Source organism: Notolepis coatsorum, assembly GCF_963971535.1.
Source record: "Notolepis coatsorum genome assembly, chromosome: 1".
Lineage (NCBI taxonomy): Eukaryota > Metazoa > Chordata > Actinopteri > Aulopiformes > Paralepididae > Notolepis > Notolepis coatsorum.
Window position 1 is genome coordinate 319,350 of NC_140165.1, and position 22,612 is coordinate 341,961.

Here is a 22,612-nt window from a genome sequence, read left to right on the forward strand (position 1 = left end):
TTCTTTCTTTCTTTCTTTCTTTTTCTTTTTTTCAACTTTCTTTCTTTCTTTCCCCACTCCCTTCCTTCTTTCCTTCCTTACTCGCTCACTCTCACCACTTACTGTAGTTATTTTGTCATCTGCCTGCCTGAAATTATGTTGTTAGAAATCAGAACTATTGTTTATGTTCTTTTGACCGTAATGAAATATATCATTGATTGATTGATTGATTGAAAAGTTTATTAACAGATTGCAGAATGGGTACAGTACAGTACAGCTCAATACACACAATTATTAAGGGGATGCAGACCAGAGAAAGACTTTCGTCTTGTTTACATCAGGGTCCCCCATTTTCAATTCATCATAACATATAATGACATACATGACATACAGATAGACAGTACTGCTACATCTATAAATTTATGACATATCAGATTTGCAAACACAGTACTGTTTGTGATACAAAATGTGTCCAGAAAAAGAGTGTATATACATTTGACGTAGAAACTGTACATTGGAGGAGGTTGGGTAGGTGGGGTGGGGTTGGGTGGGTGGGGGCTGTACATTGGAGGGGGGGGGGGGGGGGGGGGGTTGGGGTAGGGGGACACTGTACATTGGAATACTGACAAAGCCATACTTGGTAATGTACTGTACAACTGGGTTAAGACATTTGTAGGGGCCAGTTTCGAATTGCAGTCTCCCGTAGGTGTTCTTTGAGAGTGTTTTTGAAAGTGGGTAGTGATTCACATTCCTTTACAGCATCTCAACAGTTACATTATTAATCTAAAGCATAAGAAAGTTTATACTTGTTGGTACTTAAGCAGCATATATAGGCTTAGATCCGCTATAATCAACACAGAAAAGGAGAATATGAGCATAAATATAAAACTCACTCAAACGTGTCAGAAGCCAAGAAGCCTACGTCCGTCAACCAGCAGATGGCGACATTGAGGGCACCTATTCTGCACTTTGCAGAAACACACTTTGCCTTCTGAAAAACACATCATAAAACCATTTTGGTAACAATGGCACGACTGAGCAGGGAAAGTCCCGGTGACTCAACATTATGGTCTGTAATGTAGCCCTATGAAATAATTATCAAATTGCCATTATATAAAAAAGAAAATGTTATGGCGTAGGGGTGTGGAAATCTCTATGTCAGGTACATGGTAGATAGACTCTATGTGTCAGGTACATGGTAGATAGACTCTATGTGTCAGGTACATGGTAGATAGACTCTATGTGTCAGGTACATGGTAGATAGACTCTATGTGTCAGGTACATGGTAGATAGACTCTATGTGTCAGGTACATGGTAGATAGACTCTATGTGTCAGGTACATGGTAGATAGACTCTATGTGTCAGGTACATGGTAGATAGACTCTATGTGTCAGGTAGATAGACTCTGTGTGTCAGGTACATGGTAGATAGACTCTATGTGCCAGGTAGATAGACTATGTGTCAGGTACATGGTAGATAGACTCTGTGTGTCAGGTACATGGTAGATAGACTCTGTGTGTCAGGTACATGGTAGATAGACTCTATGTGTCAGGTACATGGTAGATAGACTCTATGTGTCAGGTACATGGTAGATAGACTCTGTGTGTCAGGTACATGGTAGATAGACTCTGTGTGTCAAGTACATGGTAGATAGACTCTGTGTGTCAGGTACATGGTAGATAGACTCTATGTGTCAGGTACATGGTAGATAGACTCTGTGTGTCAGGTACATGGTAGATAGACTCTATGTGTCAGGTACATGGTAGAATACCCTGAAGACTCTAGCAGGAGCACTCATTCAAGGGTACTACGACTATGCTTGCACCTCATGGTACCAAAGCACCTCAAAGGCGCTAAAAACAAAATTACAAACATCTCAAAACAAACTGGTCAGACTACTGCTTGACCTTACTCCTAGAACCCACCTCACCCCTGCCCACTTTGACAACCTAGGATGGCTTAGAGTAGACGACAGAGTACAGCAACTTGCAATGGGCCTGGTCTACAAGATACACTACACGACCAAGGTACCCATGTACATGACTAAATACTTCCCAAAGGTCAGTGAATACCACGATCACAACACCAGAGGGAGCTCCACAAATCATGTTAAACCCAGATTCGGCTCAAACAAGGGACTAAACACGTTCGCAATTATGCCACATCAATGTGGAACGCCCTACCCAAAGCTGTAAAGGAATGTGAATCACTACCCACTTTCAAAAACACTCTCAAAAAACACCTAAGGGAGACTGCAACTCGAAACTGGCCCCTGTAAATGTCCGAACACAACCCCCGCCAATGTACAGTAAATGACCAAGTATGGTCTTGTCAATAATCCAATGTACAGTGTTGTTTGTACAGTTGTACAGTGTCCCCCACCCACCCCTCCTACCCCCCCCCCCCCCCCCACCCAACCACCTCCAATGTACAGTCCCCACCCACCCCTCCTACCCAACCCCCCCACTCCTACCCAACCCCCCCCCCCCCACTCCTACCCCCCCCCCCCCCCCCCCCCCCCCAACCACCTCCAATGTACAGTCCCACCCCACCTACCCAATCCAATGTACAGTTTCTACGCCTAATGTATATACTCTTTTCTTTCTGGACTCTTTCTGGACTCTTTCTGGACTCTCCTGGTACATGGTAGATAGACTCTATGTGTCAGGTACATGGTAGATAGACTCTGTGTGTCAGGTACATGGTAGATAGACTCTATGTGTCAGGTACATGGTAGATAGACTCTATGTGTCAGGTACATGGTAGATAGACTCTATGTGTCAGGTACATGGTAGATAGACTCTATGTGTCAGGTACATGGTAGATAGACTCTATGTGTCTGGTACATGGTAGATAGACTCTATGTGTCAGGTACATGGTAGATAGACTCTATGTGTCAGGTACATGGTAGATAGACTCTATGTGTCAGGTACATGGTAGATAGACTCTATGTGTCGGGTACATGGTAGATAGACTCTATGTGTCAGGTACATGGTAGATAGACTCTATGTGTCAGGTACATGGTAGATAGACTCTATGTGTCAGGTACATGGTAGACAGACTCTATGTGACAGGTACATGGTAGATAGACTCTATGTGTCAGGTACATGGTAGATAGACTCTATGTGTCAGGTACATGGTAGATAGAGTCTATGTGTCAGGTACATGGTAGATAGACTCTATGTGTCAGGTACATGGTAGATAGACTCTATGTGTCAGGTACATGGTAGATAGACTCTATGTGTCAGGTACATGGTAGATAGACTCTATGTGTCAGGTACATGGTAGATAGACTCTATGTGTCAGGTACATGGTAGATAGACTCTATGTGTCAGGTACATGGTAGATAGACTCTATGTGTCAGGTACATGGTAGATAGACTCTGTGTGTCAGAGGTTTGATGCTGGTAATAACAACACCAGCCTACAAACCACGGCAATGGGGGGGGGGGGGGGGTCGGCTGCTGATGGAGGCGCAGTGTTCAGGGTAACAGAGCATGAGGTGAGGCGGACCTTTAAAAAAGTGAATATCAGGAAGGCAGCAGGTCCGGACGGCATCCCCGGCTGCGTCCTAAAAGTCTGTGCCGACCAACTGGCCCCAGTATTCACTGACATCTTCAACCTGTCCTTAGAACAGGCTGTCATCCCCACCTGCCTGAAGAAGTCCACTATTATCCCTGTACCCAAAAAATCCAAGCCTGCTTGCCTCAACAACTACCGCCCTGTAGCTCTCACCTCCATAGCCATGAAGTGCTTTGAGAAGCTAGTAAAGGGCTACATCTGCTCCTCCCTCCCCATCAACATGGACCCCCTGCAATTTGCATACCGCCCCAACAGGTCCACGGAGGACGCAATAGCCCATGTGCTGCACACAGCAGCATCACACCTGGACAAGAGGCAGGGGAACTATGTGAGAATGCTATTCATCGACTACAGCTCGGCATTCAATACCATAGTCCCCTCCATACTCATAGCCAAGCTCAGGGACCTGGGCTTGAACTATGACCTCTGCCAGTGGGTCTTGGACTTCCTGACTGGCAGACCCCAGGTGGTGAGAGCAGGCAACTGCACCTCCTCATCCATCACCCTCAACATAGGGGCCCCCCAGGGCTGTGTTCTGAGTCCCCTCCTCTACTCCCTGTACACACACGACTGTGTGGCTCAGCGGAGTAGCAATACAATCATCAAATTTGCTGACGACACAGTGGTGGTGGGCCTGATCTCTGCCAACGACGAGAGGGCCTACCTGGAAGAGGTCAAGGTCCTGGCGGGATGGTGCCAGGAAAACAGCCTCTCCCTGAACGTCAGCAAAACAAAGGAGATGATTGTGGACTTCAGGAGGTCGGGGGTCAAGGACTACAGCCCCCTCAGCATCGACGGGGCACCGGTTGAGAGAGTCAACAGCTTTAAGTACCTCGGAGCCTACATATCCGAGGACTTGACATGGACCACACACATTGACAGTGTTGTGAAGAAGGCACGACAACGCCTCTACTTCCTCAGGCGCCTAAGGAAGTTCCAAGTCAGTCAGAAGATCCTTAAGAACTTCTACTCATGTACAATAGAGAGCATCTTGACCGGCAACATCACCTCCTGGTTTGGGAATAGCACTGCACAAGACCGAAGCAGACTACAAAGAGTGACACGTTCAGCCGAACGCACAATTGGAGGGGGGCTCTATGTGTCAGGTACATGGTAGATAGACTCTGTGTGTCAGGTACATGGTAGATAGACTCTATGTGTCAGGTACATGGTAGATAGACTCTATGTGTCAGGTACATGGTAGATAGACTCTGTGTGTCAGGTACATGGTAGATAGACTCTGTGTGTCAGGTACATGGTAGATAGAGTCTATGTGTCAGGTACATGGTAGATAGACTCTGTGTGTCAGGTACATGGTAGATAGACTCTGTGTGTCAGGTACATGGTAGATAGAGTCTATGTGTCAGGTACATGGTAGACAGACTCTGTGTGTCAGGTACATGGTAGATAGACTCTGTGTGTCAGGTACATGGTAGATAGACTCTGTGTGTAATACAAAGAAACCAAACTGGCACCGTACTGCCTCAGGATCGATACAGCTGGTAGAGAAGTTGACTGAAGAGAGAGAGAGAGAGGAGGACGACATTCAACACAGTTCAACAGGTACAAGGGGAGAGCGGGGGAGGGACAGATGTGGAGAGAGAGAGAGGGGGAGGGACAGATGTGGAGAGAGAGAGAGGGGGAGGGACAGACAGACGTAGAGAGAGGGAGATAGGGTTGGCGACAAAGGCTGACTACTGTTTTTAGAGCATAGAGTTGTGTTGTGAAGAGACATGATGCAGTGTTCCGGTGCTATTAGTGTCAGTGACGTGAAGATGAAGTTGTGTATCATCTTCCTCCTGGTCTCGCTGCAGTCTCTGATCTGTTCAGGTACGTGCCTCTCTCTCTACAGTACTAATCTGTTCAGGTACGTGCCTCTCTCTCTACAGTACTAATCTGTTCAGGTACGTGCCTCTCTCTCTAAAGTACTAATCTGTTCAGGTACGTGCCTCTCTCTCTACAGTACTAATCTGTTCAGGTACGTGCCTCTCTCTCTACAGTACTAATCTGTTCAGGTACGTGCCTCTCTCTCTACAGTACTAATCTGTTCAGGTACGTGCCTCTCTCTCTACAGTACTAATCTGTTCAGGTACGTGCCTCTATCTCTAAAGTACTGATCTGTTCAGGTACGTGCCTCTCTCTCTAAAGTACTGATCTGTTCAGGTACGTGCCTCTCTCTCTACAGTACTAATCTGTTCAGGTACGTGCCTCTCTCTCTACAGTACTAATCTGTTCAGGTACGTGCCTCTCTCTCTACAGTACTAATCTGTTCAGGTACGTGCCTCTCTCTCTACATATCTCTCAAAACCTCTGCTGCATTAACAGTAGATTGACTTTTAAAAATAATCTTAAATTGGGGATCCGTAATAAAGTCAAATATACTAATCTTTTTTTTTATCTACTTTTTCGCCTCCTTTTTTTCTGTGATTTTTCTCCCCATCCCAATTTACCTCTCGTGCCAATTCTCCCTCCCCTGTCCTGATCGTTGCTCGCATATGCCCCCCACTGGCCGGTTGTAGGGAGGATAGAAGCCTTGCATCACATGTCCCCTCCGATACATGTGGAGGCAGCCTGTCACATCTTTTCACCTGCCAGCGCGGACTCTCATTTTGGCGAGGAGTAACGTGTGGGAGGCTCACACTGCCCCCCGCCATCTCCTGACTTTGCTGTGCAGGCGCCCTGACCGACCTGTAGGAGTCGCTGTTCACAACGACCAGACTACCACCCTTCAACTTCCCACCCGCTAACTCTGCCAATTGAGTCAGTATGATGGCCGGCCCAAGCCGGAGGCAACGCCAACAGCCGGATTCGAACCCGGTGTCTCTTGCGTTGGTGCCGAGCGCAGTGTCCGCTGCGCCACCCAGCCTCCCTCAAATATACTAATCTGTAACATTTTTATATGAATAAAAAATCCTTCTATTGCCAGTTGATAAAACACAATAGTGATTCTATATTCTCTCTTTTCTTCTCTCCTTCCTTCTATGTTTCTTTTCTACGTCTCTCAAAAGGGAACTAAACGCCCCCCGTTATAGAATTCATACACGTTGTTCCTCTGGTCTAAGACGGTACAAACATGAGCGACTCTTCTCCCGAATCCAAGTGTTAAAACTCAAACATGTGATGTCATGTATATTTGTAAATCTGGTATGTCATAAATGTCTAGATGTAGCAGTACTGTCTATCTGTATGTCACGTATGTCATATATGTCCTGATGAATTGAAAATGGGGGACCCTGATGTAAACAAGACGAAAGTCTTTCTCTGGTCTGCGTCCCCTTAACACTTGTGTGTATTGAGCCGTACTGTATTGTACCCATTCTGCAATCTGTTAATAAAGTTTTCAATCAATCAATAAATCAATCAATCAAGTATGAAGTCTGAAGCTGCTCCATAGACGATGACTTGGGAGAGTTTTTAGAGACGACGCTGAGAATCCAGGGGAACGTTCCCAGTTCACGGCAGGGGTCAGGGGTCAGGGGTCAGGGGTGTAAAAAGTACCCAGAAATTATACTTAAGTGAAAGTATGGGTACCGTCTCAAAATCATACTCAAGTGAAAGTCAGAGTATCTGGCTAAAAACACACTTGAGTAAAAGTAAAAAAAAGTTTCTACTTTCAAAATGTAAAAGTAAAAACTTTTTTTTCTATCTGTCCATTCTTCTGATAGCAGGTGTTTAATCAAAGATCCCCGCTTTCTAGTCTTGCACAAGGACCAATCAGCATGGGTGTGGGCGGGTTCATTTTCCATTGATGGGGATTTGATTGGCTGTTTTTTAAATAAAGAGCGGCCGCAGGATTAATAACGTTAACGTTAGTTCGGCCAGAGAAACAAATATACTAATTAAAATGGTTGGACCTGCGAGATTTGTACTTTGTACTTTGTAGGTCTGCATTCTAAATGTAAGGAGTAAAAAGTACGTTTTTTTCCTTCTCTGAAATGTAATTGAGTAAAAGTACAAGTATACAAACCTAATAATACTCGAGTAAAGTACAAATCCCCCAAAACAGTACTTAAGTATTGTAACAAAGTACAATTACTCAAGTACTTTACACCCCTGGTTCACGGGGTACATGTTCCGCTTCAGAGCCGAGAACACGACTAGAGGATGAAGCTCGTCTGGCTAATAAAAACTCAAACAAACATTCTGTGGCTCCACAAAATCAGTCTCTCGTTCCTTCATTGTCTACGGAGCAGCTCCAGACTTTATACCTGATGATGACGTCACAGGGTTGAGTCCTACTTCTCTGGGTTCTGCAGAGCAGCTCAGGTTCACAGATATTGATTCAACCGTCTGGAAATAACATAATAGAAGAGGGTGGAGGGATGGAGATAAGGTGTTCCTTTATCGATCCCCTTGGGGAAATTCATAGCAGCATGGGGGGGGGTACAGGTATGGGCAGGATAATAGTAGAAAGACATAAATATAGGCACTACAATTAGACAATAAACAATGTAAACAATATAATTAACTCTGAATATAAAAATACGAGAAAGATAAACAGTGTAAACAAAGGTGCAGACTAGGGATGTTCGATATTGGCTTTTTTACCGATATACGATATACCGATATTGTCCAACTCTTAATTTCCAATACCGATATCAACTGATACCGATATATGCAGGGTTCCCCCCCCCCCAAAAACTGAATAATTTCAGGTAATTAACATTACATATCTCTTGTCGTGGAATTAACACAACATTATGCATACTTTTGACAATAAATAAAACAATAAAATGTTCTTACTTGCTTGCCTGGCTAAATAAAGTAAATAAATGAAAAAAATAAATAAAAAATTGAAAACCGATACCAATAATTTCCGATATCACATTTTAATGCCAAAATCGGCCGATAATATTGGACATCCCTAATACAAATACATCAAGAACAACAAAAGAGAGAGAGAGAGAGAGAGAGAGAGAGAGAGAGAGAGAGAGAGAGAGAGAGTGAGTAGTGGTGAAGGAAAGAGATACATCTAAATGTATACGACACCCACAGCCAGAATCCTGTAATCATCATCATCATCATCATCATCATCATCATCATCATCATCATCATCATTTATTTACCACAAGCACGTGTGAAAACCAACGGCATAACAATATTCACTCAAACATTCCACTGTAGTCAAACAATCCAAAGAGAACAGGAGATCAGCTGAGGGCTGAGAGATACATTCACCAACTCATCAGAAATAGCATAGAAATAGCAGCATAAAGAACAATAAAAATTGCTCTCATTTGCAATACAATAATCACAGTGTGAATGTAATGAGTTTAGAGTGTATTATTAAAAGGCTAAGGTGAAGAGATACATTTTTGCTTACTTTTGAAAACATTTAGTGAGCTAGCCTCCCTAATGTCCATAGGCAGGGTGTTCCATAGCTTTATCTAGCCTCCCTAATGTCCATAAGTAAGGTGTTCCATGGGCGGCTACGTGGCGTAGTGGGCAAGGCGCTCGCCACGAATGCGGAGACGCCCAGCGCTCCACATTGCTTTCAGTTTAGCTGGTCGTTCATACTAATACACATTGGCCGTATTAGGGGGTGGGAAACTGATGGGTGGGGATCGGGCGTTGTGGACAGCGACTCCTACAGGTCGGTTGGTGCGCCTGCGCAGTAGAATCAGGAAGTGTCGGGGGCAGCGTGAGCCTCCCACGCGTTACTCCTCGCCACTGAGAGATCGAGCTGCGCAGGTGAAAAGATGCGACTGCTGTTACCTCAAGTACCGGAGGGGACTTGTGCTATGTATGACTTAGTCCACATTGCAGCCGGCTTGTGGGAGGCAAGAAACAGCGTTCGTGACAGGGGAGGGTTGAATTGGATGATACGAAATTGGGATGGGAGAAAATATAGAAAATGGGAGAAAAAGTGGATAAAAAAAAAAGTAAGGTGTTCCATAGCTTTATCTAGCCTCCCTAATGTCCATAGGCAGGGTGTTCCATAGCTTTATCTAGCCTCCCTAATGTCCATAGGTAAGGTGTTCCATAGCTTTATCTAGCCTCCCTAATGTCCATAGGTAAGGTGTTCCATAGCTTTATCTAGCCTCCCTAATGTCCATAGGTAGGGTGTTCCATAGCTTTATCTAGCCTCCCTAATGTCCATAGGTAAGGTGTTCCATAGCTTTATCTAGCCTCCCTAATGTCCATAGGTGTTCCATAGCTTTATCTAGCCTCCCTAATGTCCATAGGCAGGGTGTCCCATAGCTTTATCTAGCCTCCCTAATGTCCATAGGCAGGGTGTTCCATAGCTTTATCTAGCCTCCCTAATGTCCATAGGCAGGGTGTTCCATAGCTTTATCTAGCCTCCCTAATGTCCATAGGTAGGGTGTTCCATAGCTTTATCTAGCCTCCCTAATGTCCATAGGTAGGGTGTTCCATAGCTTTATCTAGCCTCCCTAATGTCCATAGGCAGGGTGTTCCATAGCTTTATCTAGCCTCCCTAATGTCCATAGGTAAGGTGTTCCATAGCTTTATCTAGCCTCCCTAATGTCCATAGTTAAGGTGTTCCATAGCTTTATCTAGCCTCCCTAATGTCCATAGGCAGGGTGTTCCATAGCTTTATCTAGCCTCCCTAATGTCCATAAGTAAGGTGTTCCATGGGCGGCTACGTGGCGTAGTGGGCAAGGCGCTCGCCACGAATGCGGAGACGCCCAGCGCTCCACATTGCTTTCAGTTTAGCTGGTCGTTCATACTAATACACATTGGCCGTATTAGGGGGTGGGAAACTGATGGGTGGGGATCGGGCGTTGTGGACAGCGACTCCTACAGGTCGGTTGGTGCGCCTGCGCAGTAGAATCAGGAAGTGTCGGGGGCAGCGTGAGCCTCCCACGCGTTACTCCTCGCCACTGAGAGATCGAGCTGCGCAGGTGAAAAGATGCAACTGCTGTTACCTCAAGTACCGGAGGGGACTTGTGCTATGTATGACTTAGTCCACATTGCAGCCGGCTTGTGGGAGGCAAGAAACAGCGTTCGTGACAGGGGAGGGTTGAATTGGATGATACGAAATTGGGATGGGAGAAAATATAGAAAATGGGAGAAAAAGTGGATAAAAAAAAAAGTAAGGTGTTCCATAGCTTTATCTAGCCTCCCTAATGTCCATAGGCAGGGTGTTCCATAGCTTTATCTAGCCTCCCTAATGTCCATAGGTAAGGTGTTCCATAGCTTTATCTAGCCTCCCTAATGTCCATAGGTAAGGTGTTCCATAGCTTTATCTAGCCTCCCTAATGTCCATAGGTAGGGTGTTCCATAGCTTTATCTAGCCTCCCTAATGTCCATAGGTAAGGTGTTCCATAGCTTTATCTAGCCTCCCTAATGTCCATAGGTGTTCCATAGCTTTATCTAGCCTCCCTAATGTCCATAGGCAGGGTGTCCCATAGCTTTATCTAGCCTCCCTAATGTCCATAGGCAGGGTGTTCCATAGCTTTATCTAGCCTCCCTAATGTCCATAGGCAGGGTGTTCCATAGCTTTATCTAGCCTCCCTAATGTCCATAGGTAGGGTGTTCCATAGCTTTATCTAGCCTCCCTAATGTCCATAGGTAGGGTGTTCCATAGCTTTATCTAGCCTCCCTAATGTCCATAGGCAGGGTGTTCCATAGCTTTATCTAGCCTCCCTAATGTCCATAGGTAAGGTGTTCCATAGCTTTATCTAGCCTCCCTAATGTCCATAGTTAAGGTGTTCCATAGCTTTATCTAGCCTCCCTAATGTCCATAGGCAGGGTGTTCCATAGCTTTATCTAGCCTCCCTAATGTCCATAGGCAGGGTGTTCCATAGCTTTATCTAGCCTCCCTAATGTCCATAGGTAGGGTGTTCCATAGCTTTATCTAGCCTCCCTAATGTCCATAGGTAGGGTGTTCCATAGCTTTATCTAGCCTCCCTAATGTCCATAGGTGTTCCATAGCTTTATCTAGCCTCCCTAATGTCCATAGGCAGGGTGTTCCATAGCTTTATCTAGCCTCCCTAATGTCCATAGGTGTTCCATAGCTTTATCTAGCCTCCCTAATGTCCATAGGCAGGGTGTTCCATAGCTTTATCTAGCCTCCCTAATGTCCATAGGTAAGGTGTTCCATAGCTTTATCTAGCCTCCCTAATGTCCATAGGTAGGGTGTTCCATAGCTTTATCTAGCCTCCCTAATATCCATAGGCAGGGTGTTCCATAGCTTTATCTAGCCTCCCTAATGTCCATAGGCAGGGTGTTCCATAGCTTTATCTAGCCTCCCTAATGTCCATAGGCAGGGTGTTCCATAGCTTTATCTAGCCCCCCTAATGTCCATAGGCAGGGTGTTCCATAGCTTTATCTAGCCTCCCTAATGTCCATAGGTAAGGTGTTCCATAGCTTTATCTAGCCTCCCTAATGTCCATAGGTAGGGTGTTCCATAGCTTTATCTAGCCTCCCTAATGTCCATAGGTAAGGTGTTCCATAGCTTTATCTAGCCCCCCTAATGTCCATAGGCAGGGTGTTCCATAGCTTTATCTAGCCTCCCTAATGTCCATAGGCAGGGTGTTCCATAGCTTTATCTAGCCTCCCTAATGTCCATAGGCAGGGTGTTCCATAGCTTTATCTAGCCTCCCTAATGTCCATAGGTAGGGTGTTCCATAGCTTTATCTAGCCTCCCTAATGTCCATAGGCAGGGTGTTCCATAGCTTTATCTAGCCTCCCTGATGTCCATAGGCAGGGTGTCCCATAGCTTTATCTAGCCTCCCTAATGTCCATAGGCAGGGTGTTCCATAGCTTTATCTAGCCTCCCTAATGTCCATAGGCAGGGTGTTCCATAGCTTTATCTAGCCTCCCTAATGTCCATAGGCAGGGTGTTCCATAGCTTTATCTAGCCTCCCTAATGTCCATAGGTAAGGTGTTCCATAGCTTTATCTAGCCTCCCTAATGTCCATAGGTGTTCCATAGCTTTATCTAGCCTCCCTAATGTCCATAGGCAGGGTGTTCCATAGCTTTATCTAGCCTCCCTAATGTCCATAGGTGTTCCATAGCTTTATCTAGCCTCCCTAATGTCCATAGGCAGGGTGTTCCATAGCTTTATCTAGCCTCCCTAATGTCCATAGGTAAGGTGTTCCATAGCTTTATCTAGCCTCCCTAATGTCCATAGGTAGGGTGTTCCATAGCTTTATCTAGCCTCCCTAATGTCCATAGGCAGGGTGTTCCATAGCTTTATCTAGCCTCCCTAATGTCCATAGGCAGGGTGTTCCATAGCTTTATCTAGCCTCCCTAATGTCCATAGGCAGGGTGTTCCATAGCTTTATCTAGCCCCCCTAATGTCCATAGGCAGGGTGTTCCATAGCTTTATCTAGCCTCCCTAATGTCCATAGGTAAGGTGTTCCATAGCTTTATCTAGCCTCCCTAATGTCCATAGGTAGGGTGTTCCATAGCTTTATCTAGCCTCCCTAATGTCCATAGGTAAGGTGTTCCATAGCTTTATCTAGCCTCCCTAATGTCCATAGGTAGGGTGTTCCATAGCTTTATCTAGCCTCCCTAATGTCCATAGGTGTTCCATAGCTTTATCTAGCCTCCCTAATGTCCATAGGCAGGGTGTTCCATAGCTTTATCTAGCCTCCCTAATGTCCATAGGTGTTCCATAGCTTTATCTAGCCTCCCTAATGTCCATAGGTGTTCCATAGCTTTATCTAGCCTCCCTAATGTCCATAGGTGTTCCATAGCTTTATCTAGCCTCCCTAATGTCCATAGGTGTTCCATAGCTTTATCTAGCCCCCCTAATGTCCAAAGGCAGGGTGTCCCATAGCTTTATCTAGCCTCCCTAATGTCCATAGGTGTTCCATAGCTTTATCTAGCCTCCCTAATGTCCATAGGTGGGGTGTTCCATAGCTTTATCTAGCCCCCCTAATGTCCATAGGCAGGGTGTTCCATAGCTTTATCTAGCCTCCCTAATGTCCATAGGTAGGGTGTTCCATAGCTTTATCTAGCCTCCCTAATGTCCATAGGTAAGGTGTTCCATAGCTTTATCTAGCCTCCCTAATGTCCATAGGCAGGGTGTTCCATAGCTTTATCTAGCCTCCCTAATGTCCATAGGTAGGATGTTCCATAGCTTTATCTAGCCTCCCTAATGTCCATAGGTAGGATGTTCCATAGCTTTATCTAGCCTCCCTAATGTCCATAGGTAGGGTGTTCCATAGCTTTATCTAGCCTCCCTAATGTCCATAGGTGTTCCATAGCTTTATCTAGCCTCCCTAATGTCCATAGGCAGGGTGTTCCATAGCTTTATCTAGCCTCCCTAATGTCCATAGGTGTTCCATAGCTTTATCTAGCCTCCCTAATGTCCATAGGTGTTCCATAGCTTTATCTAGCCTCCCTAATGTCCATAGGTGTTCCATAGCTTTATCTAGCCTCCCTAATGTCCATAGGTGTTCCATAGCTTTATCTAGCCCCCCTAATGTCCATAGGCAGGGTGTCCCATAGCTTTATCTAGCCTCCCTAATGTCCATAGGTGTTCCATAGCTTTATCTAGCCTCCCTAATGTCCATAGGTGGGGTGTTCCATAGCTTTATCTAGCCCCCCTAATGTCCATAGGCAGGGTGTTCCATAGCTTTATCTAGCCTCCCTAATGTCCATAGGTAGGGTGTTCCATAGCTTTATCTAGCCTCCCTAATGTCCATAGGTAAGGTGTTCCATAGCTTTATCTAGCCTCCCTAATGTCCATAGGCAGGGTGTTCCATAGCTTTATCTAGCCTCCCTAATGTCCATAGGTAGGATGTTCCATAGCTTTATCTAGCCTCCCTAATGTCCATAGGTAGGATGTTCCATAGCTTTATCTAGCCTCCCTAATGTCCATAGGTAGGGTGTTCCATAGCTTTATCTAGCCTCCCTAATGTCCATAGGTAGGGTGTTCCATAGCTTTATCTAGCCTCCCTAATGTCCATAGGTAGGGTGTTCCATAGCTTTATCTAGCCTCCCTAATGTCCATAGGTAGGGTGTTCCATAGCTTTATCTAGCCTCCCTAATGTCCATAGGCAGGGTGTTCCATAGCTTTATCTAGCCTCCCTAATGTCCATAGGTGTTCCATAGCTTTATCTAGCCTCCCTAATGTCCATAGGTGTTCCATAGCTTTATCTAGCCTCCCTAATGTCCATAGGTGTTCCATAGCTTTATCTAGCCCCCCTAATGTCCATAGGCAGGGTGTCCCATAGCTTTATCTAGCCTCCCTAATGTCCATAGGTGTTCCATAGCTTTATCTAGCCTCCCTAATGTCCATAGGTGGGGTGTTCCATAGCTTTATCTAGCCCCCCTAATGTCCATAGGCAGGGTGTTCCATAGCTTTATCTAGCCTCCCTAATGTCCATAGGTAGGGTGTTCCATAGCTTTATCTAGCCTCCCTAATGTCCATAGGTAAGGTGTTCCATAGCTTTATCTAGCCTCCCTAATGTCCATAGGCAGGGTGTTCCATAGCTTTATCTAGCCTCCCTAATGTCCATAGGTAGGATGTTCCATAGCTTTATCTAGCCTCCCTAATGTCCATAGGTAGGATGTTCCATAGCTTTATCTAGCCTCCCTAATGTCCATAGGTAGGGTGTTCCATAGCTTTATCTAGCCTCCCTAATGTCCATAGGTAGGGTGTTCCATAGCTTTATCTAGCCTCCCTAATGTCCATAGGTAGGGTGTTCCATAGCTTTATCTAGCCTCCCTAATGTCCATAGGTAGGGTGTTCCATAGCTTTATCTAGCCTCCCTAATGTCCATAGGCAGGGTGTTCCATAGCTTTATCTAGCCTCCCTAATGTCCATAGGTGTTCCATAGCCTCCCTAATGTCCATAGGTAAGGTGTTCCATAGCATTGGTGCGTAATTAGCAAAGGCTAATTTTAAGCGGTTACTGGGAACCTTCAATAGACCAGTAGTAGATGATCAAAGTGTTCTTTGGGGCATGTAGAATGGAGAATTGGCCATTTATTATTATTATTATTATTATTATTATTATTATTATTATTATTATTATTATTATTATTATTATTATTATTATTATTATTATTATTATTATTATTATTATTATTATTATTATTATTATTATTATTATTATTATTATTATTATTATTATTATTATTATATTATTGGCTATTATTGCGTTGACGTTGCAATATAAAAGGGGATATCATCTCAAATCTACATAGTAAAATTGACTTTGAGTAACAGAGCTGGGGAGTTCAATGACAAGGCGACAGCGACAAGTCCCATTTCTCACCTTTGACCTTTTGACCCCTGCAGGTCACCCCATGTACACCGCGGAGGTGCTCTCCAAGGCCGACAGCGCCCTGGGGGCGGCTCTGACCGGCGTCAACTCCATGTACGCCGCCGACTACCTGTACCGCGTGACCCGCGCGTCCATCAAGCGGGTGAGGATGGCGACCTTTGACCTCTGACAGGGCCAGGCCGCGTGAATATTAAAGGCAACCATCTTGCGTCTAGCCACGCCCCGGGAGCTCTGCATTATGCAGCCGTAATTCCCCCTCTTTTAACATCGACGACTAGCTCAACTGGGTTAGAAGGGTTAAGTTTAGGCGCTGTTTCGGAGTTGGTTAAGGTTAGAGTTTGTCTTAGAGCATGGCGATATTCTTTCGGAGTTGGTTAAGGTTAGGGTTAAGGTTAGGCATTGTTTCGGAGTTGGTTAAGGTTAGGGTTAAGGTTAGGCATTGTTTCGGAGTTGGTTAAGGTTAGGGTTAAGGTTAGGCATTGTTTCGGAGTTGGTTAAGGTTAGAAGGGTTAAGTTTAGGCATTGTTTCGGAGTTGGTTAAGGTTAGAAGGGTTAAGGTTAGGCGCTGTTTCGGAGTTGGTTAAGGTTAGAGTTTGTCGCAGAGAATGGCAATAGAATGCAGCCTATTTCCGCACTGCAGCTCTCTTGCGCTGCCGCGGTCACATGGGCGTAGTGGCCAATCAGAGAAACGCTGAACACAAGTTGGTTGCCTAAAATATTCACACGGCCGGGCCATCAAATAATACTTTAAGGCTTTTATCTGTTTTGTAAAATTATATTTCACAATTTTTTTATTTATTTTTTAACAATATTTTTATTGTATTTTTTTCTTTTATACATACATACAGACAGACAGACAGACAGTAACATGGGACAAAAACACATTTCAACTCCCTCCCTTCCCTAATTATAATTTAAATTGACATTCACGTAAACACACTACAATAACAAAAACAAACACAGTTAAATGAGTTATAAGAAATCACAATTATTCCTTTTTATTTTTATTAAAGTACAAAAGGTACATTGTGATTTGATTTTATATTTTTAAAAGAAAAACAAAGCGGGAGATCTTTTGTCTGATTTCGAGCATTGATTGATTGATTGATTGAAAACTTTATTAACAGATTGCAGAATGGGTACAGTACAGTACAGCTCAATACACACAATTGTTAAGGGGATGCAGACCAGAGAAAGACTTTCGTCTTGTTTACATCAGGGTCCCCCATTTTCAATTCATCAGGACATATATGACATACCAGATTTGCAAATACAGTACTGTTTGTGATACAAAAAGAGTCCAGAAAAGAGTATATACATTTGACGTAAAAACTGTACATTGGGGAGGTTGGGTAGGTGGGTGGGGTGGGGTGGGGTGGGGTGGGGGGGGGGGGGGTGGTTGGGCAGGAGGGGTGGGGGGGGGAACACTGTACAACTAAAACTGTACATTGGAATATTGACAACCATACTTGGTCATTTACTGTACATTCGAGGGGGTTGGGTTAGGACATTTACATGGGCCAGTTTCGAATTGCAGTCTCCCGTAGGTGTTCTTTGAGAGTGTTTTTGAAAGTGGGTAGTGATTCACATTCCTTTACAGCTTTGGAATGGGTAGGGCGTTCCACATTGATGTGGCATAATTGCGAAAACGTGTTTAGTCCCTTGTTTGAGCCGAATCTGGGTTTAACATGATTTGTGGAGCTCCCTCTGGTGTTGTGATCGTGGTATTCACTGACCTTTGGGAAGTATTTTGACATGTACATGGGTACCTTGGTCGTGTAGTGTATCTTGTAGACCAGGCCCATTGCAAGTTGCTGTACTCTGTCGTCTACTCTAAGCCATCCTAGGTTGTCAAAGTGGGCAGGGGTGAGGTGGGTTCTAGGAGTAAGGTCAAGCAGTAGTCTGACCAGTTTGTGAACGACACAAAACTGAGTCATCAGACTCATCAGACTCATCAGACTCATCAGAGTCATCAGACTCATCAGAGTCATCAGAGTCATCAGACTCATCAGTCATCAGACTCATCAGAGTCATCAAGTTCAAGTTTCAAGTTTATTTATTAGTTGTCAGATACAGAAATACAGAATACCTTTGCATGAAATGCTTCTTTCTGTTTTGCTCCTGAGAGTGTGCGAGATAAAATAAAAAGATAGTATAAAAAGTATAACGTAAGTATAAAATAGAAAGTCAAGTATGTAAACAAGTGTAAACAAAACAAAAGATTCAATATACATATATATAGTATATATACAGTATATACAATGCAGAGTAGAGAAGGTAACTGAGTTACAGCAATATACAGTACAGTGTAGAAATGGTGAGGTATAGCTTAGCTTGTGGTGCCACCTTGTGGTGGTGAGGTGCAATGAGGTATGAAGATTGAGATTGATGTGCAAATCTCTTTACCAATCAATATAAAGTGTGTTAAGTGTCTAAAGTGGGTAACGTGGGTGCCACAGTGTGTTGTTTATTTAAAGTGAGTGTGTGCGTGTGGATGTGTGTGCTGTGGGTGCGTTTGATGGTTTGTTACATAGTGTTATTGTTCATTGAGCATCCTGATGGCCTGGGGATAGAAGCTCCTTCTGAGTCTCTCTGTGCTTGCCATGAGTCTCATCAGACTCATCAGACTCGCTCCAAGAAATATTTTGTTGTTGTTGTCATTTTCTCATATCCTCCACGTTTAACACTTTAAGGACCAGCCACGAGTTTATACGGGTTTCGGTGCCATGCGTTGTGGACCAGAGGCACGTATATAGCCGTGGCAAGTTGTTATTGTTTTATTCCATATTAATAACCGGGTCAAGATCCCCGACCGGCTCTGCAGATCTACCCTCGTCTGTGGAATCGGGAACATGCAATACCGGCCAGATCCTCTTAGGGGCGCCATCGCTTTTCTTCTTCCAATGGAGTATCATTGTAGCCTGATCCTGAACCAGCACAATGCACTGTGGATCACGTTTCGAATCTCAGATTTCACCATGGAATAATGGGATTTATCATCAGCCAATGGACATATCAATCTACCAGATACCGATCGATAACGGGGAAATATCCCACGGGCACGGTAAGACATCTTTCACCTAAATTACAGCCGGATCAGACCTTGCTGTGAGACGCAAGCAGTCGAGCAGTGAATGTGGCTAGTTACACAGACACTGTATTGGTAATGATGTAGCTACCACGTACCACGACCACAACACCAGTCAATCAGGGGGAGCTTCTTTGCCTCATATCTCGCCTTAGAATCACCAGAAAGGCTTTCGAAATAGTGAAATGCCATGTTGGCCTCAATATTTTCAAAACAAATCGTATGAAAATGTTACGAAATGAACAAGAATGTGATAAAACATGTAATAAAAACGGAGCTCAACGCATACATTTGATGGTAGAAATCAGTTTGTTTACCCTCATACCAAGATGGCGACGGTCTCGTGACATCAGAGTGTCTTCGAGAATCACCTTAAAAGCAGTAGTCCACTGAAGCAAGATGCCGGTGAACTACGCGGGAGACTCCGCCTTGAGCCATCTAGTGTTTATACTTTATATATATATGGCTCTGAACAACAACAATCACATGTCTCACCCAGGTCCTCCCCGTGGCTCTGAACACCCATCACGTGCTGCTGAAGTTCGGCATCAGGGAGACGACGTGTCCAAAGACGTCCGCAGCAGACCCCCAGACCTGTGCCTTTAAATACGGGCTCTTTGTGGTGAGTAGCCTGGACCAAAGCTCTGTTGACAAGCTGTGTGTTATATATGACATATGGGGGGGGGGGCACTTTAAGCGGGGGGGGGGGGGGGGGGGTCCTCCCTCTGGGAATTTTAAGCATCACATAAGATAAGATATTCCTGTGGGGGGCTGGGTAGCGCAGTGGAGAATGCACTCGTGGGTGGGAAGCCGGCGGGGTATGTGTGTCCTGGTCGTTGTAAACATAGCGACTCCTACTGGTCGGTCGGGGTGCCTGTTCAGCAGGGAGCGGAGCGGGGGGAAATAGAGGAGACCTTCCGCACGCGTTACGTTCCCCCCAGTGAGAGTCCTCGCTGTCGGGTGAAAAGAAGCGGCTGGCTGACTCCACATGTATCGGAGGAGGCATGTGGGGCAGCATGTGGTAGTTCTACACCCTCCCCAGGCCGACAGTGGGGCAGCATGTGGTAGTTCTACACCCTCCCCAGGCCGACAGTGGGGCAGCATGTGGTAGTCTACACCCTCCACAGACTGACAGTAGGGCAGCATGTGGTAGTTCTACACCCTCCCCAGGCCGACAGTGGGGCAGCATGTGGTAGTTCTACACCCTCCCCAGGCCGACAGTGGGGCAGCATGTGGTAGTTCTACACCCTCCCCAGGCCGACAGTAGGGCAGCATGTGGTAGTTCTACACCCTCCCCAGGCCGACAGTGGGGCAGCATGTGGTAGTTCTACACCCTCCCCAGGCCGACAGTGGGGCAGCATGTGGTAGTTCTACACCCTCCCCAGACTGACAGTGGGGCAGCATGTGGTAGTTCTACACCCTCCCCAGGCCGACAGTGGGGCAGCATGTGGTAGTTCTACACCCTCCCCAGGCCGACAGTAGGGCAGCATGTGGTAGTTCTACACCCTCCCCAGACAGACAGTAGGGCAGCATGTGGTAGTCTACACCCTCCCCAGACCGACAGTAGGGCAGCATGTGGTAGTTCTACACCCTCCCCAGACCGACAGTGGGGCAGCATGTGGTAGTTCTACACCCTCCCCAGGCCGACAGTGGGGCAGCATGTGGTAGTTCTACACCCTCCCCAGACCGACAGTGGGGCAGCATGTGGTAGTTCTACACCCTCCCCAGGCCGACAGTGGGGCAATGCACGCTATGACCAGGAAGGGAATTGGTATAACGACTCAATTGGGATGGGTGAAAAATACAGAAAAAGTGAGAAAAAAAAATAGATAAAATAAGATATTCTTTTATCGATCCCCTTGGGGGAACTTCAGGCATCATAGCAGCATGGGGGAGGGGGGAGGGGAGGTACAGGTAGTATAAGACATACAGGTCACAGAATTATAGTAATAATAATAATAATAATAATAATAATAATAATAATAATAATAATAATAATAATAATAATAATAATAATAATAATAATAAATAATAATAATAATAATAATAATAATAATAATAATAATAATAATAATAATAATAATAATAATAATAATAATAATAATAATAATAATAATACCCTTTCTCAGACTCAAGGACACTGTACAAGGAGAGAGAAGCTATATAAAAGAACGGGGTAAAAAAAAAATTAATATATGTGTATAGTAACAACAGGGACAAAAATTAAACAAATAAGGAAGCAAGGTGCTGTCCAATTGGATGAAACGGTAACAAGAAAATTAACAAACAAAAACAACGGGATCTGTGGCTTAAAAGAAAAGAGTCAGGGGGTGGGCTACTTGTATACAGTGGAGAAGTAAAAATTAAAATAGAATAAAAAGGCGGTGTAAACTACAATATAGTTAACTCTGGACATGCGCATATATGGGCAACAAGGTGCGAGATGAGGGTATGTGTGCCCTCTCAGTTATTTTGCCCTACAAATTCAATAAATATGGTTACTATATATAATCTAATAATCTAAATATAATCTAATATATAATCTAAAGAAACGAAATGCTAAAATGCTAAATATATGCAATATATAATCTAGTAATCCAATAGTCTAAATCTAATCTAATATATAATAATAATAAAAAATGCTAAAATGCTAAATATATGCAATATATAATCTGATAATCCAATAGTCTAAATCTAATCTAATATATAATCTAAGAATGCTAGATGCTGAAATGCTAAATGCTACATACATGCTCTTGTACAGTATTCACATAAGGTGCGGAATGCATAGGGTAAGTATATTGTCCTTTTAGGTACCTCATTTCCTGCATTCTGGTGTAGCTTTCTGCACCAATTTGTGCCTTTTCTGCATAAATGTATAGGAAAATGTCTTTATTTATGTAAAGGAAAAGACAACATTCCGGTACCCGCTGACAGAGATATAATGGAGTATAATGCAGTAAGACTCTCAGGCGGTCTGTGTTGCTTTTAAATATTTATTCTATAGTTACAGGTAAGAGGGATATATAAATGTTTTGAACTTATTCCTTACCTCTATTGGGGGGGGGGGGGGGGGGAGGGGTTGTCTTTCATATTAGCTATCGTTTACCTCTTCTCAATATTGAGAGGGACGATCAATTCAATCAATCAGACATGTCCCCTGCCCCCCCCCCCCCCCGCCCCACTAAATCTACACCTCTGCATAAATACAAAGCTCTTATAACGCACCGCCGTCGATTCTGAGGGTTACGTCGTCAAAACTCGTCCTGACTAATTATTGCAAGTTTGCATTGTGTTTTCTATCGACAGGAGGCTGGTGGGGTTCAAACAGGAGCTGCTGCTGAAATAATCACCCTTTTCTCTCCCAAGTCCCCTTTCAAATCCTCCAACTTCACCGAAGAGGCGCTAGTTCTTTATCGAAGAAGCCTTGTTTTCAATTTTCCATGAACAAATACTTTTTTTTTTACAGTTTGATTTCAGGCCAACGCAGCCGGGCAGGCACGTGCACACATAATATGAGCCCAAGGGGTGCTTGAGCACCTGCCCTTTTGAGCCTCATAAAAAAGTGCCCTTATAGACTGCGCTTCCAACTGAAAAATGTCAGGATAGAATCAAAATATTAGGTAAAGACAGAGAGATGCCCCATATTCCATTGCAGTTTGCACGGCCTCCTCAGCGTGCCTCTCCGCGGACCTATATATTTTATGCATAGCGTGGGTGGTGATGATGATGATGATGATGATAGAAACCGCTGTGGCG

The 22,612-nt window shown here is 44.6% G+C and overlaps 1 protein-coding gene across 1 annotated transcript in view; it reads left to right on the forward strand.

Annotated features, from left to right (window-relative positions):
• Positions 1–5,259: 5,259 nt before the first annotated feature.
• The window catches only part of spp2 (secreted phosphoprotein 2), a gene marked incomplete at its 3' end in the record, with an annotated part of 30,914 nt that continues 13,561 nt past the window's right edge, over positions 5,260–22,612 (forward strand). The window contains exons 1-3 of the mRNA XM_084328004.1: positions 5,260–5,390; positions 15,780–15,907; positions 19,353–19,475. Of these exons, the coding sequence (XP_084184130.1) occupies positions 5,294–5,390; positions 15,780–15,907; positions 19,353–19,475 (348 nt within the window). The 5' untranslated portion in view covers positions 5,260–5,293. The remainder of the gene's footprint in view (positions 5,391–15,779; positions 15,908–19,352; positions 19,476–22,612) is intronic.